This window comes from Chiloscyllium plagiosum, unplaced genomic scaffold (assembly GCF_037043375.1).
Source record: "Chiloscyllium plagiosum isolate Xiang-an unplaced genomic scaffold, Cpla_swu_hap1 HiC_scaffold_1, whole genome shotgun sequence".
Taxonomy (NCBI): Eukaryota; Metazoa; Chordata; class Chondrichthyes; order Orectolobiformes; family Hemiscylliidae; genus Chiloscyllium; species Chiloscyllium plagiosum.
Genome location: NW_028270139.1, coordinates 3,044,861 through 3,063,469, shown reverse-complemented (window position 1 = coordinate 3,063,469; position 18,609 = coordinate 3,044,861). Strand labels below are relative to the sequence as shown.

Here is an 18,609-nt window from a genome sequence, read left to right as displayed (position 1 = left end):
TTTAAAATTAGACAAAAGAGACATGAGAGGGTGGAGTCAGACTCACACTGACTCAGGGTTTTAGTTGTGCTTTCAGTTCGGGTTTGGAGTTGGCTGTTGAAGCTGATAGATACAGCTCTTTCTCTGTTGCAGCGAAAAGCTTTTGTTCTCTCTCTCTGCTACAAGATTGTTTCTTTCAGTGTTCCTTTCTCCCGGACTGGAAGGGAGATAGCACATGAGGTAAATCTGTTTTGCTGAATTTGCCTTTGCCAGGGGTGTTTTAATGGGATGCTGCTATATTGGAACAGTTGATGATTAGTAGTTAAATAATATATTATTCTTTAAGTACTTCAATAGGGTTAAATGTATGCCAATTATTTTTTTTTGTTTGTATTTTAGCTGCGGTGTAAGAATAAAGTATGATTTGCTTAAAGCTGAGTAGTGGACCAATTGAATCATATCTGGAACAAAGTACCTCACACTTACCTCTAAATAAAATAAAAATTAGGATCTAGGCTATCTCCTTGATACACTTTGAGGGGGTTTAGTCTTGTCCGTAACACCCTTATTATACAGCACATTCTTAGAAAAATTAGAAACTGATTTGGCACTTCATTATTTGACCGGATGGTTATTTTCAATCAGACATCCCCCTCCTGACCTCTATCCGTGTCACAGTCCAAAATGAGCCAAATTATTTAATGAAAATTGAAAACTGATTTTACTTTATGTTCCGATGATTTTTCTCCCATGTTACACAGATCAGGCAAACTGGGGATTTTCTTTCCATTCCTGAGGGTCCAGGGTAATCCTGGAGGATGAGCAACCTTAATAAGACCATAGATGGGAATGTCTGTAATGAGGTATATGACTAGAGCTGTGTGGCAGAAGATTAGAATGCAAAAGATTTCCCTGTTGGAGAGCTTCCAGAATCATTTTTAGCTGCAGAGAGGAGGAAGACTATTTTAGAATCATTTCATTCAAAGTTGATATTTCAGGCAATAATTGTGAAAAGTCTATGGTTGTGAACGCAACCAGTGCTTAGTTTGAGAATCCCTCCAAGTGGCTTTCTCTCCTACATATTTAACTGAAATTAGGTTCAATTCTCACATAAATGGTATAATTACGAGCCTTTTATTCTCCTCTATGTTCCATACGTGCATCATTGGTTCATTATCCACGTTCCCAGAGGGAACATACTCTTCTTTATCTGATTGGATTAATTTTGACTGTTAGTAAATTTCTTTAGTATCTTCAGTATTTTTACAACAATAACTGAAAGTGTTTGAAACCAAATGGAATGAAAAGAATGTTTTAATGTCCTATTCTTGTTCTCTCCGGTTTCTCACTGAAGTTTCCTGGAGATAAATCTTTAATTTCTGGAGATCCTCAGGAGCGCTGACAGTGCAAAATTTGATTTGGATCCCTACATCACTCTTTCCTAAAACTACTTCCGTGAGCTAACATTTGGTAAACTCTCCCAATTCCTGTTTCTTTTACTTGACATCGATCTTCATTTTTGTCTCTGTAAAGTCCCTTGTGCTAAGTTGTGTATTTATCATTATGATTTCTGAGCTTCTGGAAATAAGCAAGGCAGAAGTTGAAAGAAAGTGCAGAGCTTAGCAATGAAGATATATAACCCGATCTTCCTGGAACTACTTTTGCTGTGACATGATGATGACTTGTTATAGAAATAGAAGAAAGAGTTTGCTGCATATACTGCTTCTATCACCAATCCAAAGCCGGAGTGCTTGTGTTGGGTCTTCGATCTGATTAGCAGGTGTTCAGACCTGTCAGTTACATCCTGAGGAATCTGAGACCAGGCACTCATGGCTTTTGGATGTTGGCTGCCTCTCTTCAATGAAATTTGATTGGGACAGACAGAGGCAATTAAAGTGAAAACTGAAACTATCATTAACACATGTTTTAAAAATGGTTTCAAAAATACATGCAACCTTTCTGCTATTATGGAGAAATTTGGCATTCGCCATGTATAACATCAGTTTTCACAGCAAGAAAATTTTCAATAGTAAATCTTAACCTTAGTATGCCACTAAAATCCAGTCACACTGCCTTCAACAAAGTGCAATTTTTCCAATAGTTTTCACAATGAGACTAAAAACATAAAATGGCAGGTTCTTGTCAATTCAGTGATTAATCAAGTGCATTCTGGGAGCATTTCAATGGTGGGCATTATGGAGAAGTCTGGAATCAATGATAGCAACCTTTGGATTGCCATGTTTAATAGTGTACCTAGGAACTCCGGAAGTTGCTGTCAGTTTCAGAGAATTAACAGTGTCAGACAGTTCTGCTGTCAGTGTAATCACAGAATATGGGGGCATAAAGAACAAAGAACATTACAGCACAGGAACAGGCCCTCTGGCCCTCCAAGCCTGAGCCAATCCAGATCCTCTATCTGAACGTGCTGCCTATTTTCCAAGAATCTGTATCCCTCTGCTCCCTGCCCATTTGTGTATCTGTCTGGATACATCTTAAATGTCATTATCGTTCCCACCCCTACCACCTCCGCTGGCAACGTGTTCCAGGCCCCCACCACCCTCTGTGTAAAGAATGTTCCATGTTTATATCCCCTAAACCTTTTCCCCTCACTTTGAACTTGTGACCCCTAGTAACTGAGTCCTCTTCTCTGCGAAAAAAGTCAATTTTTCCAAAAGTCTCAGTCAATTCCAGCCCCGACCCCAGACTCCATTACCCATCAGATAAAGGAATTAATTGCCCACTGTAGGGCCTCAGTTGGCAGCCAGGTGTCAAGAAACTACCTCTGACAGTTTACCAAAACTTAGCTCACATAGTTCCCAGAATTAATCAGAGGAAGGAGGGAAGGCAGTTAGAGTACCAACGCTGCATCCTCGTAGCCAATTACAACCCCATCCTCCACCTTTGAACCTCACTTTTTGGAGGGGGCATTAAATTCAGTTCATTGTACTGCTTTCATGCACATTTGCATTTGCAACATGTAGTTGCTCTGTTTATTAAAGATAGGTTCCAGACGATGGTGACTGTGATCTATCAAGAAACAGGACAGAAACGCAGAGAGTTTGAAGTATATGCCTCTGAGTTGATGCTGGTATGAAAGTGGCTCTGAAGAGATTTCATTTTATGGTGGAGTTATCTGGAGCTTCAAACGCAGGCAGATGCAGAGGTCATTGTGACCACTCATGAACTTTGCCGACAAGATATAAATTTGTTTGATCGGTGCAAAGTTCCAGGGCCAGGCCATGATTTCTGTAGTCACTTAAAGAACTGTGATCAATATTCTTTGAGGTCTGTGTCTGTACCACTTGGCAGATTTTTCTTCCCATAATCCCCATGCGCTTCATCATGCATTAGGTTGAATATTAATGCAGCACTTCTACTTTGCCACTTTCTTTCCCTCTTGACTATTAGGTTTACATAAGCCTTTTTAGTTATTGTGTAACTTATGTTTTGTCAGCAGCTCCAGAAATGGCATTGCCATACTTTTTGTTGGGAAGAAGGTGAGCAGGGAGCCCACCAAAGAAAAGCTAGGCAGGCTGGGCTGCTCTGTGCCAATTCCAGCAATTTCTGCACAATCCTTACTGCAGCTGGAAGTGACTTGATCTCACTTCATAGAACACAGAACCTGACAGCGCAGTACAGTCCCTTCGGCCCTCGATGTTGTGCTGACCTGTCAAACCAATCTGAAGCCCATCTATCCTACACTATTCCACTCTCATCCATGGGCCTACCCAATGACCATTTAAATACCTTTAAAGTTGGTGAGTCTACTACTGTTGCAGGCAGTGCGTTCCATGCCCTTACTACTCTCTGAGTAAAGAAACTACCTCTGACATCTGTCCTATGTCTATCACCCCTCAATTTATGTTCCCTTGTGCTAGCCATCACCATCCAAGGAAAAAGGCTCTCACTGTCCAGCCTATCTAACCCTCTGATTATCTTATATGTCTCTATTAAGTCACCTCTCAACCTTCTTCTCTCTAACGAAAACAGCCTCAAGTCCCTCAGCCTTTCCACGTAAGACCTTCCCTCCAGCAAGAAACAGTTAATTGTGTGCAGAGGGTCTAACATTCAATGTCAGCTGCTGCTGTAAACCCAATGTCATGGATATAAATGTATATCAGGCTGTCTAAACCCTGTGCTGGATAGTTACAGTCCAAAAAAACACAGCAAGTTATGTATGTATGATTTAATACTAAATGAAATATGCCAAGCCAGAGTGATCAACAGCAGTTGGTGCAATATCAGCAAATATATTTGAAGTCCCTGCTGCTCTTAAGCAGAAACAACTGTGAAGAAATATGGCCAAAAGGCCTGAGTCAGCATAAAGCCGAATGCAGAGTTGTGCCATCTCCCCCAAGGCCACCTGCTACTAACATGCACTATAGTGCTGGCACAACAAGAGACATAATTTCAAACCCACACACAAGATTTTACTCACCCTTCACGTCTGAGGAACCTTTCTCAACCTGCTCTCCAATCACCACTGCTTACCGGAACCCCCCCCCCACCCTGCATCACAACACCTGTGTGTCCCAAAACCTGAACAGATATTGCATAAGAATCTGTGAATAGTTCTGCATGGAAACTCATTTGGGAATTTTGAACGATAGAAGCATATTTAAATTCAAGCAGAATTAGTTGTTAATATTTCAGCTATTATATACTTTACTCCAGTGGCTGAAAATTATTTCCAGACTGTTTAATCCATTTCAGCAAGACGAGGGTGTGCTGAATGTATGGAATAAAAATACCTTCTGAGCTGCCAACTGGCTGCAGTGCCTTGGGTTGTCTGCTCTCTGCAGATGTTTTGTTCAAACCTGGACTGACCTCTGGAATCATAAGAAGCCAATGAGGAATTCTAAGGATTTCCCCCCCATTATGAAGGATGCAAGGCATTTCTCTGGAGATATTAGCAGTGATTTAATTACTGATATTAGACACAGAGTATTGGAACTTGACACAGGGAGAAAATATGATACTGGATCCCACTGGCATTCTCCATGCCACAGATGGATGTCTCTGCCTTCTTCATGAGCAAAATGGATGTTTTTCTGCCTTTCAATGCCCAAAGCACAATGCACGTCCCCTTGCATAATTTTGTAAAGAAACACCAGAGGCTTCAGTCTGAAAAAATCTTCTGAATAAAATCATGTTTAAATTCTGCATCCTGAACTCATAAACATCTTAAACTCCAAACTTCCTTCGTCTTTCAGACTCTTTCTTTGAATCATTTAAGTTTATCTTTTTGTGGCCTGAAATAAATGCTGCCACTTTTCTCAGTTCTGCAGCCTTGATGCCAGTTAATTTTTCTGGCCCTGTGTGGCTGTTTCTTGTTTCACGACAGTTCCCATGAACGGTGTTGACTATTTGTTGGCTTACACATTTCAGTTGCTAACTAACTGTTTATGTCTTCTTAAAGTGGTAAAAGTATTTTAAAAAGTAAACTCACTTGTCTTAGAGTCATAGAGTCATAGAGCATGGAAAAAGACCTTCGGTCCAACTTGTCCATGATGACCAGGATTCCTAAACTGAACTAAGCCTATTTGCCAGCATTTGGCCCATATTCCCTTAAACCTTCCCTTTTCATGGGCCTGTCCAAATGTCTTTTAAATGTTGTAATTGTAACCACCTCTACCACTACCTCTGAAAGTTTATTCCATACATGCATTCCTGCTCTGTGTGAAAAATTTGCACCTCAGATCCCTTTTAAATCTTTCCCCTCTCACCTTAAACCTATGCGCTTTAGTTACAGATGCTGCTACCTTTGGAAAAAGACCATGGCTATTCACCTTATCTCCGCCCCTCATGATTTTATGAACTTCTATAAGATCAGCTTTAATCCCCCGATGCTGCAGGGAGAAATGTCCCAGCCTATCCACCCTCTCCTTGTAACACAAGCCCTCCATTCCTGGCAACATCCTGGTCATTTATTTTCTCTACTCTTTCTAGTTGCACAACATTCTTCCTGGAGCAGGGTAATGAGAATTGAACACAGTATTCTAAAAGTGGCCTCACCGATGTCTTGTATAGCTGCAACATGGTGTCCCAACCCCTGTTCTCAATGCTCTGACCAGTAAAGGCATACTTGCCAAACACCTTATACACCACATTGTCTACCTGCAATGCTTTCAAGGAACTATGCACTTGCACCCCTAGGTCTCTCTGTTTAAAAACACTCCCCAGGCACCTAACTGTGTATGTCCTGTCCCGTTCTGCCTTAGCAAAATACAACATCTCGCATCTATCTAAATTAAACTCCATCTGCCATTTCTTGTCCATTAGATAAGCTTTTTCACTGTCCACAATGCCACCAATTTTGGTGTCTTCCGCAAACTTACTAACCATACCTCCTTTATTCTCATCCAAATCTTCATAAGAACAAATTCTGGAACAAATGAATTCTCTCACAATTGTTACCTCGAGGTTTTTCAGTAATGGTGTGCACCTCCAATCACGATGTTGTACTGAACTCTGAGTGGTTGAGATACAATGGTGCTATCAAAGCTCCTTTTTGTGCTGTCTAAGTCTGTATAATTATCAGCGATACAGAATTAAGCTTATCGACTTGCCATTTGTGATAAAAACAGGATTTTAATTCAAATCATCTGTCAGCTATAGGTATATAGGGAATAAAGAATGACTGGAGTAAGATTAGGGCCAATCAAGGCGGTAGTGGGAAGTTGTGCACAGAGTCAGAGGAGATAGGGGAAGTGATAAATGAATACTTTTCATCAGTATTCACACTGGAAAAAGGCAATGTTGTGAAGGAGAATACTGAGATACAGGTTACTAGACTAGATGGAATTGAGGTTCACAAGGAAGAGGTATTAGAAATTCTGGAAAGTGTAAAATAGGTTGGGATTTATCCTGGGATTCTCTGGGAAGCTAGAGAGGAGATTGCCGAGCCTTTGGCTTTGATCTTTATGTTGTCATTGTCTACAGGAATAGTGCCAGAAGACTGTAGGATAGCAAATGTTGTTCCCTTGTTCAAGAAGGAGAGTAGAGACAACCCTGGGAATTATAGACCAGTGAGACTTACCTCAGTTGTGGGTGAAGTATTTGAAAGGGTTATAAGAGGTAGGATTTATAATAATCTCAATAGGAATAAGTTGATTAGGGATAGTCAACACAGTTTTGTGAAGAGGAGGTCATGCCTCACAAATCTTATTGAGTTCTCTGAGAAGGTGACCAAACAGGTGGATGAGGGTAAAGCGGTTGATGTGATGTATGTGGATTTCAGTAAGGTGTTTGATAGAGTTCCTATGGTAGGCTACTGCACAAAATACGGAATCATGGGATTGAGGGTGATTTAGTGGTTTGGATCAGAAATTGGTTAGCTGAAAGAAGACAGAGAGTGGTAGTTGGTGGGAAATGTTCATCCTGGTATTCAGTTACTAGTGGTGTACCATAAGGATCTGTTTTGGGTTCACTGCTGTTTATTAATTTTATAAATGGCGTAGAAGGATGGGTTAGTAAATTTGCATACAACACTAAGGTTTGTACAGTTGTGGATAGTGCTGAAGGATGTTGTAGGTTACAGAGGGACATAGGTAAGTTGCAGAGCTGGGCTGAGAGGTGGCAAATGGAGTTTAATGCAGAAAAGTGTGACGTGATTCACTTTGGAAGGAGTAATTGGAATACAGAGTACTGGGTGAATGGTAAGATTCTTGGTATTGTGGATGAGTAGACAGATCTCGGTGTCCATGTACATAGATCCCTCTAAACGTTGCCACCCAAGTTGATAGGCCTGTTAAGAAGGCGTATGTTGTGTTAGCTTTTATTAGTAGAGGGATTGAGTTTCAGAACCATGAGGTTATTCTGCAGCTGTACAAAACTCTGGTGCGGTCGCACTTGGAATATTGTGTGCGTTCTGGTCACCGCATTATAGGAAGGATGTGGAAGCTTTGGAAAGGGTTCAGAGGAGATTTACGAAGATGTTGCCTGGTATGGAGGGAAGGTCTTATGAGGAAGGGTTGAGGGACTTGAGGCAGTTTTTAAGATAATCAGAGAGTTAGATAGGGTGAACAGGGAGAGCCTTTTTCCTCGGATGGTGATGGCTAGCACGAGGGGACATAGCTTTAAATTAAGGGGTGACAGATATCGGACAGATGCCAGAGGTAGTTTCTTCACTCAGTAATATGGGCGTGGAACGGCCTGCCTGCAACAGTTGTAGACTCACCAATGTTACGGGCATTTAAACGATCATTGGATAGGCATATGGACGAGAATGGAATAGTGTAGGATAGATGGGCTTCAGATTGGTTCCACAGGACAGCGCAACATCGAGGGCCGAAGGGCCTGGACTGTGTAATGTTCTATGTTCTAGCTACAGGGTTTAATAGGTAGATGTGGGAACAATGAACAGTGTTTAAAAGACACTGAGATAAGTACATGAATAGGAAAGGTTTGGAGGGAAATGGGTCAGGAGCAGGCAGATGGGCCGAGTTTAGTTTGGGATTATGTTTGGCATGGACATGGTTGGACCAAAGGGTCTGTTTCTGTGCTGTATGTATGACTCCAAAAAAATAGAGCTGGAAACTTAAGACTGTGTTCCAGACATGTTTCTGTCCACCAACAGCTTAATTCCATACATCTTGGAGTATGTGGCCAAATTATCAATTACAAGGTCCTCAAAAATATATTAAAATTCAGGACCTCTGGTGCAATTATAACCCAACACACTTTTAATTAAAAAGTATAGCAGTCTCACCTAGTTCCAGACCCAACTGTTCAACCTGTCGGCAAGCAAATCCAGGACCAAAAGAAGCTCCGAAAGTCATGGACACTGCAATCCCACTGGAGGCTTAATTTGATTCTGAGTTTAGATCAGTGCGGTGCTGGAAAAGCACAGCAGGTCAGGCAGCATCTGAGGGGCAGGAAAACCGACATTTCGAGCAAAAGCCCTTCATCTCAACTCAGTGCTCGTCTGACTCCCACTGTATCATTTTCTTAAGTGCTAGGGACCGTTCCATTAGCCACCAAAGAACTTGTTTCTGCCGAGGTAATACTTTATACAGGATTGAAATTATGTCTACAAACTAATATCTCTGCAGTGTCAAGCTTGAGGGGACCATAGAGTTTCCCATCTGCACAGCCACTGTCCTTAGGACTCTGACTGTGAGTTGCAATCCAGACGAGGAACTGAGGTTGCTGGCTGTGCCTTGTATAATTCACTGTGGGGTACATGAAGCATTCCTTTATCTCAGTCCACAGTCCATTAGCTGTTAGTTTTACTGCTGGCTATCTTCATTTTTTTTGTTCAATGTTATTATCGGATTACATTCATTCTGTCTTGTTTTTGCCTTGTTTTGATCAGTCCAATGCAGTTTTGCAGTAATGCATTCTTTTATTTTGACTGAATGACAACATCTTTCCTTGATATTAGTCTGCAAGTTGCATAACGTGCTTATGACTTTATATTCTGAATTTACTGCTTATAAAAAGCAAGAGATATCTCTTCAACTGGTCAGTCAGTAAAGCAAATTTCACCATTCCAGGATCTGAATTGTAATGCTGAGCAAATCTGGAAGTATCTCATGTTTTAAGTAAAACACTCCAAAATTACTCACCGAGAAGGCCACCTTTACACTGTGGGTCTGTTCACATTCAATGTAGAGCCAAAGTAGATACAAATTCTGTCAATAGATCCAATTTTTTTGAGTCAAAAATCTATTTATTGCTATTTTGTGACCGGTAGCATCTGTGGTACTCTCCTTGTTCTATATTTTTGTCATTGTTTGTCAATAGTTTATCACTGTTAAATCATGTGACACAAAATTACAATTTATGAAATTAAATGGTTTAAGTTAAAAAAAAGTCACCTGATGAAGGAGCGTCATTCCGAAAGCTAGTGCTTCCAAATAAACCTGTTGGATTATAACCTGGTGTTGTGTGATTTTTAACTTTGTCCACCCCAGTCCAACAGCGGATTCTCCACATCATTAAATAGTTTAGTTAGAGATGATCAGCACTGCTTTCTAACGTGACATGCTGACCAGCAATATATAAAAAAGTTCAGTCAATCATGGCCCTGAGACTGTTGCTGTGTGATTTCAGTGTTTGAACACGATGTGTTATATAAAGTTTCACTGTCCCTTATTGTTATAGAAGTGTTGACACATTTATTTTAACTATGTCATGGCATCAGTTAAAAACAATTACATACAAAAACATAAAGCTTTCTTCTGGTCATGTTGTAACTTTATGGAATACACTTCCCTACACAATAACATTTTGAAGTATTATCAATGCAGCAGCACAGCTCAGGTTTAAAATTAATTCAGTTCACTTTTTTGACCTTCATTCTTACATTTAATGACAATCTGTCAAACTCTGAATCCAACATAGCCTTCTAACAAATGCAGACCTGTATTTTAAAAGCTGTACAAAGTGCAGTGCTAAATCTAAATGAGAAAGAATTTGAATGTCAGAACATTTTATCATCCAGTGACTGCTTTCAAGCTTCCCTTGGCTTTGCCTTCTGCCAAGATAATCCCTAACACAGTAACACGTGATATGTGTCTGCCTGTTTGTTTATTAGTGTCCAATTAAAATAATAATTTATTTAATTGTTAGAATGTTGGCCAGTCCAGGTAAGAACTTTAGAATGGTATAACTGACTTTAGAAATATGGACATTGAATTAGGGGTTTCTCTGTACAAATAAATATATGGTAATGAGAAAGGAATGAGGTGAATGAGGTCATATAGCAATTCCTAAGGCAACAGAGAATGAAATATTATGAAAGATTCAGCTACCTGGTTTCCATCAGTCATGTGGCAGTTTTTCATTCTCTAAATGTCAGGTTTGCATAAATGATAATTTTATTACAAGTGAAAGTACATTATACATTTTGTAACTTATATTTATCCATTCGGGGATGTGAATTTTGCTGGTCAAACCAGCATTCATTGCCCATCCCCAGATGCCCTTGAGAAGGTGATGATGCCTTCTTGAACTGCTACAATCCATGTGCTGTGGATTAACTCACAATGCCATTAGGGAAGAGGTCCCAGGATTTTGACCCAGCGACAGTGAAGAAACGGGAATATTTTTCCAAATCAGGATGGTGAGTGGCTTGGAGAATAACCTGCAGGCGGTGATGTCCACATGTATCTGCTGTCTTGTCCTTCTAGATGGCAATGGTAATGGGTTGGAAGGGGCTGTCTGAGGAGCTTTGGTGTTATTCTGAGGGTATCTTATAGATAGTACACACTGCTGCTACTGAGTGTTGGTGGTGGAGGGAGTGGATGTTTGTGGATGTGGTGCTAATCAAGTGGACTGTTTTGTCCTGGATGGTGTCAAGCTTCTTGAGTGTTGTTGACCTGCCCCCGTCCAGGCAGGTGGGGAGTATTCCATCATACTCTTGACTTGTGCCTTGTAGATGGCGGACAGGCTTTGGGGAGTTAGAAATTGAGTTCTTCACTGCAGGATTCTTAGCCTCTGACCTGCCTTTTCAGGCATAGCATGTATAAGGCTGGTCCAGTTCAGTTTTTAAGTCACTGGCAACCTCAGCATGTTGATAGTGGGGGATTCAGTAATGTTAACACCATTGAATAACAAAAGGGCTGAGAGTTAGATAGTCTCTTATTGGTGGTGGTGGTCATTTGTGTGGTGAGAATGCTGCTTACCACTTATCAGCCAAAGCCTGGATATTAACCAGTCTTGCAGTATTTGGACATTAACTGGTTCTATATCTGAGCAGTATATTTATCTGTTTACACATTTCAATTGACAGAATTTAAATTCTTATGTCAGTATACTCTGTCCTCTCCATCATCCTTTACCTATTATCAGTCTATCTGCTTTTCACATTTCTGTCCCTCCTGCTGTCTATTCTTCATTCACAATTTTACTGTATCATCTAATTTCTATCGCAAAGTCTTTGGGAAAACAGGTTTTGACTTGGACTCAGATTTTGGTGCTCAAAGTTGTTCACTTTGCCAGAAGCCTGGCTAACTTTAACTCCCAGATTTCATCTACTGGGTGAACTGCCATCATAAAATTAATTGGTGCCAGGGCAAAAAATGTAGGCAACAGATGACCCTAACAGTCAGTACGAGAACCAGGCTCACTGGCTCAAATGTTAGTCACAGAGCAGAGGATGTTGCAAGAGGAAAGGGGGAACCAAGGCTTAAACTTCCTTTGGACTTCTTCCAGTCCTAAAACTCTTCTTATTGCAGTGACCTGTCAGTAAAAGTTTTGCATTTCCCCCATTCAGGTGTGTGAATATGTTTCAACATGTGTTCAAATTTGCTGCAGGAATGAGTTAACAGGAGTCAGAACATGTCGCTGTGGAAACTAATTAAAGACAACCAATCAAGTGGCTCAGAGGGATTTGCTATGTGGACAGGTGGCCAGTGGTAGAAATGCTTCCAAGATTGGTTATGAGCTACAATCAAGCATGCTGGGAATTTTGGTCAAGCTTGTTTAAACTCCGATCTCGATTAAAACTGCAGCCAGGACCGGTTGTCACATGTAGGTTCTTCTGTTGGCCAAATAAAACAAATATCATTGAGTTTCTAGATGGAGTGGCATCATACTTACCTTATATGGGCATGGAGTGTGGCTGTTTATGAACTCGTGTAAACATTTGGGAGTTGTTTACAGTAAACTCCATTGGCTGGGATCAGGATTGGCTTGATTCATTGCTGAGTGCCAGAAAGGTGTCTGGAAAAGGAACACATTTTGAAGTAAGTTAGCAGAACAAAGGATTTTCTGGAGAAGCTTTTGAGAGCACATTTGAGAAGTACATGCCCTGTACTTATCTTCAGAGAAGACAAAGAATCATGAAGATAGACTTACATGGACAGCAAATGTGGCCACTTCACCCCAGTCAGGGTAGTATTTGATTCAAGCCAAACTTATGGAGTTAAAGTTAGGGTTAGAATCCCTACAGTGTGGAAACAGGCCCTTCGGCCCAACAAGTCCACACCGACCCTGCAAAGAGTAACCCATTCCCCACTACTCTACATTTACCCCCAACTAATGCAACTAGCCTACACATTCCTGAACACTATGGATAATTTTAACATGGCCAATTCACCTGACCTGCACATCTTTGGACTGTGGGAGGAAACAAGAGCACCCAGAGGAAACCCACACAGACACGGGGAGAATGTGCAAACTCCACACAGGCAGTTGCCCGAGGCTGGAATCAAACCCAGATCTCTGGTACCATGAGGCAGCAGTGCTAACCACTGTGCCACCCCTGGTTAAATGTGAATTAAGTTAAAAAAGTGGTGAAATAAAGTGAATCAAAGCTGAAGTTATGTGAGGTGAAGTAAGAAGTAAATGCAATAATTAATGTATGTTTTATATTGAGTATTGGTACTTAAGTAGCTAAAATAAAAAAGGGTTTGTTTTATTAAATTCTGGGTCAGTTCCCCGCCTTTTGTCTGTCACACAATGGAAGAATGGCTGGATAAAAAGTTTAAGTGCTCGTTTTACAAGTGCACAAAAACTGTTAGATTTATTGACAAATTATATCAGTTGTGACTCATTCTCTTGGATGTCACACAGGAAAGAATTAAAAGAGCAGACCAGGCCCAAAATATCCTTGAAGCTTATTCTGCTTATTTTAAAAAAAGGATCCCACCAATTTCAAGGTGTCTTTGCTGCCTATTCAGAAAATCAAACTAAATTCAAGACTGATGTGAAGCAAACAAGAAAGCAGTAAGAAAATCATCTGTTTTATTTAACTGCTAAACAGGTAAACTTAATTAAAATCACCATTCATTATGGGACATTCTGCCATTGACAACTAGTAGACAGCAGAGTTTCAGGCATCACCAAACGTTCAACAACTGACCCTAAATTTCTCCAGGGCGAATTGTGCTGAATTTTCATCAGTGTCGGATAAACTGCCTCATTGATCACCTGCTAGAATTATAGTAGCCAGCCAAATTACATTCCCTGTAGTTGAAATAAATACATTAAAATGCATAGATTAGATTACTTACAGTGTGGAAACAGACCCTTCGGCCCAACAAGTCCACACCAACCCGCCAAAGAGCAACCCACCCAGACCCAGACCCCTACATTTACCCCTTCACCCAACACTATGGGCAATTTAGCATGGCCAATTCACCTAAGCTGCACATCTTTGGACTGTGGGAGGAAACCGGAGCACCCGGAGGAAACCCACACAGACACAGGGAGAATGTACAAACTCCACACAGACAGTTGCCCAAAGCGGGAATTGAACCTGGGTCTCTGGCGCTGTGAGACAGCAGTGCTAACCACTGTGCCACACACAATTCTGTGCCATGATGTTGGAGTGATGCCTCAGTCTGTGGGCGATGTATGTAGCTGCTGCCCATACAATGTGCCCCAAGATGTCAGTGCCGGGTGTCCAAGATGGAGAGTGGGAGGAGCAAGCAGTGAGTTGGAGTCATCGAGTACCCACACTGACTAAATACTGGGAATTCCCTCATCTCGATTCTATCCGGCAAGTGGGAGAATGGGAACCTGCATATGACTGATGTGTGATGAAGTAATAATGAGAGATAAGCCCATCAATAGGCCTCTCAGCACGCATTCATGAGAAACTCCTCTCAGCATTCGGGACTGGATTGGAAAATGTTAATCTTGATAAAGCCTCTCTCGATCTCTTCACAAATTTTGCTGCATAGTTCATATGTTTCAGGGTGCAGAAATATTCCAGCCTTTGTAACTAAGAGTGATAAGAGATTTATTTATAGTCAGGTGATTAAACCAATCTGTAAGAGTTCCTTACTAATTTGAAAGTCAGAACATTAATTAACCTACTGCTCAACTTGTGTTCCAGACCCCAACTGATTTTGTGCTGACTGACCCCACTGGTTAACACTGAGACCTCTGTTTGTATTGTAGGTCTCAGAGTTTCCAAAGTCATTTACTAGGAACAGGCATTTGATTAATCCCAGTGCATCGAACAGTGACTATTATACTTCAGTGGTGTGACAGTGTTAATTTGGCTGAGAGAATACTATGACCATTAGAAATGATAGTTGAAGCCTCTCGCCGTTTGACAGGAGAAGCTGACTCAGTACTACCCAGTGTTCAATCATCCATTGTAATTAAACATGCTGAGTTATGTTTTCAGCTCGTCTTCTAGACATAAAACTAGCATCATGACAGATTACATTTTTTCAGTTTAGATGAACAGACGTGTGCAAGACAGACATTGGCATAGACCAGTCAGCCTGAATGGCCAATTACTGTGCTGTTAATTCCTTGCTCGGAAACAACTTGCCTTTAAGTTGTAATGAATTCTATAATAGGCAATGGCCTCGCCAAATGCTCAGGCAGCAAGGTGAAAATGTACTGCACAAGGATAGTCACAAGAGAATATATGTTCCTTGCTTGCTAATGCTGATGGAAAACAAGGATGACCAAAGAGTTGGAAAACATGCCAATGTGAAGACCCGATGCTCTGCTGGAAGTGTAGCACTGAGCTGAAGGTAAATGATCTTCCAAAAATGGGTCAATTCACATAATGGAGTAGAAAGTCCATTCTTCTTGTATAATATCAGTGAGGAGAACTTGTCAGCGTTCCTTATGTGCACATGGAATAGAAACCTGATTCCATATTCTATAATTAAATGCAAAACACTGTGGATGCTGGAAGTCGGAAATAAGCACAGAGAATGCCAAAGAAACTCACAGGGTTGGCAGCTTCTGTGCAGACAGAAACGGAGTGAAAGTTTCAAGTCCTGTCCTACTCTGCTTCAAAGCTGGACTTCTGAAGAACTGTCATACTGAACTCAAAATGTTCACTTTGTTTCTCTCTGTCTGCAAATGCTGCCAGAGTTTCTCAAGCATTCCCTGTGTTTGTTCCAGATGGACATAACAAATCTTCAACATTTACAACACCTCTGTGAATGGCCAGATAAAGATATTGAGATGTTGGTGACTGGCTATGTTGGCGAAATAAATAAGTAATATGGCATTTAATGCAGAGTAGTTAGTAAAGCAATATGCAATACCATCTTTAACTCACAGTCTCAGAATCAGCTTTCAAGTAATAGTTTTTGTAACATTAACTGTTATATAAGGGTGCAGCATAATTAACAATACCATTTATTCAGATAGACAAAAATGTTCAAAATATGCATAAATTATTTTTAATATGCACAATTATTATGTATCTGATTGCAAATTCCTTCAATTATTAATCACCATGGAACTGGAAGCCAATCTTTCTTCTGCTCTGGAATTAAAACTAGGTAAATGAGAGTTCACCTGATCAGTAGCACTTGCTGGCTTTTTTGGGGGGCATAGACAGTTCACCCTTGTCACCATGCTAACCAGTTAGATTAACAAGAACAATGAGAAACAAAATTCTGCAGTGCTAGAATTTCACCACTTGGTGTCACCATCAGATAAATGATTTGGAGAACATGCACTCATTTTACAACAAGGGACATTCAGAACCGACTATATCAGGAAACAAAAATGTCTTGCCAAATTGGCATAATGTGTTGAAACAAAGGGAAAGATTCAACAAGTCTTTTCTGTGAGTCCTACACAATTGTTTTAGGAATTAAAAACAATTTAAAATATTGGATTGTGCTATCATTTGGTTGTAATTGGCCTGCATTTTTATCTATGGGTATTGACAGCATTCAAATTTAGTCCCATTAATGTATTTGCCTGATTGCAGTCCAGAGCTCAGCACCTCCGAAGCTGCTGGCTGTTTCTGAGCTTAGCAGTGGCCTGAAGCAGCATTCGTTGATAATGCACTGCCAAGTTCTTCTCTTAATGGAAATCTGTTCCTCTTAAAGGGAAGCTGCATTAAATAACAGGAGGTCGCTGCTGAGTACTTGGCAGTGGAGATGGACAGGAGGAGAGATGCCATAGTTCTGCTGGGTTGAGTTGGAGAATGGGGGATGGGGGAAAAGAGTGGCGGGGGTGAGGGAGGGTGGGTGAATAAAGGTGGTGGAAAAAGATCTGTGAATGAAAAATCACCCCATTCAGTCAAATGAAGAGGAGCACCCAACATTGAGTAGGTCAACATAGGCACAAAACGAACCGACCATTCATTAGCCTGTACAGTTTCCCCTTCCAATGAAAATGGGATGTGTAATTGGCTGCCAATTTGCTGTTGTCCCCACCAAAGTTGAGTTTCATCTCCATTGATTTTTCTTCCAGTAACATGGTTTCGGCCTGGATCTCTTGTCATGAGTTGGTGACATGCCAGCAGTGTGGTATTCCCACCTGCTGCTTCGTTTCCACATAAGCATGATTTAGATTACTAAAGATTTAGAGTTAGATTTAGATTTAGATTTAGATTACTTACAGTGTGGAAACAGGCCCTTCGGCCCAACAAGTCCACACTGACCCGCCGAAGCGCAACCAACCCATACCCCTACATTTACCCCTTACCTAACACTACGGGCAATTTAGCATGGCCAATTCACCTAACCTGCACATCTTTGGACTGTGGGAGGAAACCGGAGCACCCGGAGGAAACCCACGCAGACACGGGGAGAACGTGCAAACTCCACACAGTCAGTCGCCTGAGGCGGGAATTGAACCCGGGTCTCTGGCGCTGTGAGGCAGCAGTGCTAACCACTGTGCCACCGTGCCGCCCTGATGCTGCCACCGTGATGCATTTCCCTGGTTTACAATCACATTGGCTCTGCAGCCTGGATTCCATCACCATTGGAAGATATGAACTTGTAACAAGAATTATGCTGTTTGGTCCCTCAAACCTGCTCTGTCATACAGCTGGATTACTGCTGATCTCATTTTCCTGCACAACCTCTACATCCCTTGATGTCTTTAAGATCCAGGAATCTATTGATCTCCATCTTGAGCACATTCAATGATTTAGGCCTCCACAACTGGGGACAAAGTTTTGCTTTCCCCATGAAGGCTATTATTGAATTTTGCCCAGGACTGCCACCTGATCTTTGCCAACTCCTTTCGCATTCTGTATTTATTGGGTGATGCAGTCACGTTGTTTCAATAACTTTTGTGTCTGAGTTTGCACATGGGCTATTAGTCTCATTCAGACATAGAGTTAGAAGAATTCACAAATGTTTTCATTAAGTACCAAGATTTAAAGCCACCACATCCAAGGAAAGCGTGAAAAGGAAGTATGAAAATATCAACAAGACAACAAGCCTAAGTTAGAAGCAAAAATATTTTTCAAAATTAATTGACACACTTCTGCAGAGAAAAAGCCATAACCCTAAACGCAATATGCTGAGTTCACAGCTGATACGTTTCTATCTTTTCTTTTTTCACTTGTGGGTGTTGCTGGCTGGGCATTTGCCTGTCTCTAGTGCCCTTGAGAAGGTGGTGCTGAGCTGCCTTCTTGAACTGCTGCCGTCCACCTGCTGTGGGCTGACCCACAGTGGCTTTAGGCACAGGGCTTTAGGACTTTGACCCAGCAACAGTGAAGGGACGGTGGTATATTTCCAAGTCAGGATGATGAGTGACTTGGAGGGGAACTTGCAGGTGGTTATGTTCCCATGTACCTGCTGCACATGTCCTTCTAGATGGAAGTGGTTGTGGGTTTGGAAGGTGCTGTCTGAGGATCTTTGATGAACTGCTGCAATGCATCTTGTAGATAGTACACACTGCTGCTACTGAGTGGATGCTCGGGGATGTTGTGCCAATCAAGTGGGCTGTTTTGTCCTG

The 18,609-nt window shown here is 41.3% G+C and overlaps 2 protein-coding genes across 3 annotated transcripts in view; one reads left to right on the top strand and one right to left on the bottom strand.

Moving 5' to 3' along the window:
* Positions 1 to 9,560, bottom strand: part of tmem154 (transmembrane protein 154) — a 174,325-nt gene extending 164,765 nt beyond the window's left edge. The window contains exon 1 of the mRNA XM_088000175.1: positions 9,549 to 9,560. The gene's annotated coding sequence lies outside the window, so the exon portion shown is untranslated. The remainder of the gene's footprint in view (positions 1 to 9,548) is intronic.
* LOC148152056 (uncharacterized) overlaps positions 1 to 12,501 on the top strand; it is a 288,374-nt gene extending 275,873 nt beyond the window's left edge. For both annotated transcript variants that reach the window (XM_088000345.1, XM_088000338.1), the window contains one exon: positions 12,241 to 12,501. In XM_088000345.1, the coding sequence (XP_087856471.1) occupies positions 12,241 to 12,283 (43 nt within the window). In that variant the 3' untranslated portion in view covers positions 12,284 to 12,501. The remainder of the gene's footprint in view (positions 1 to 12,240) is intronic.
* Positions 12,502 to 18,609: the final 6,108 nt, after the last annotated feature.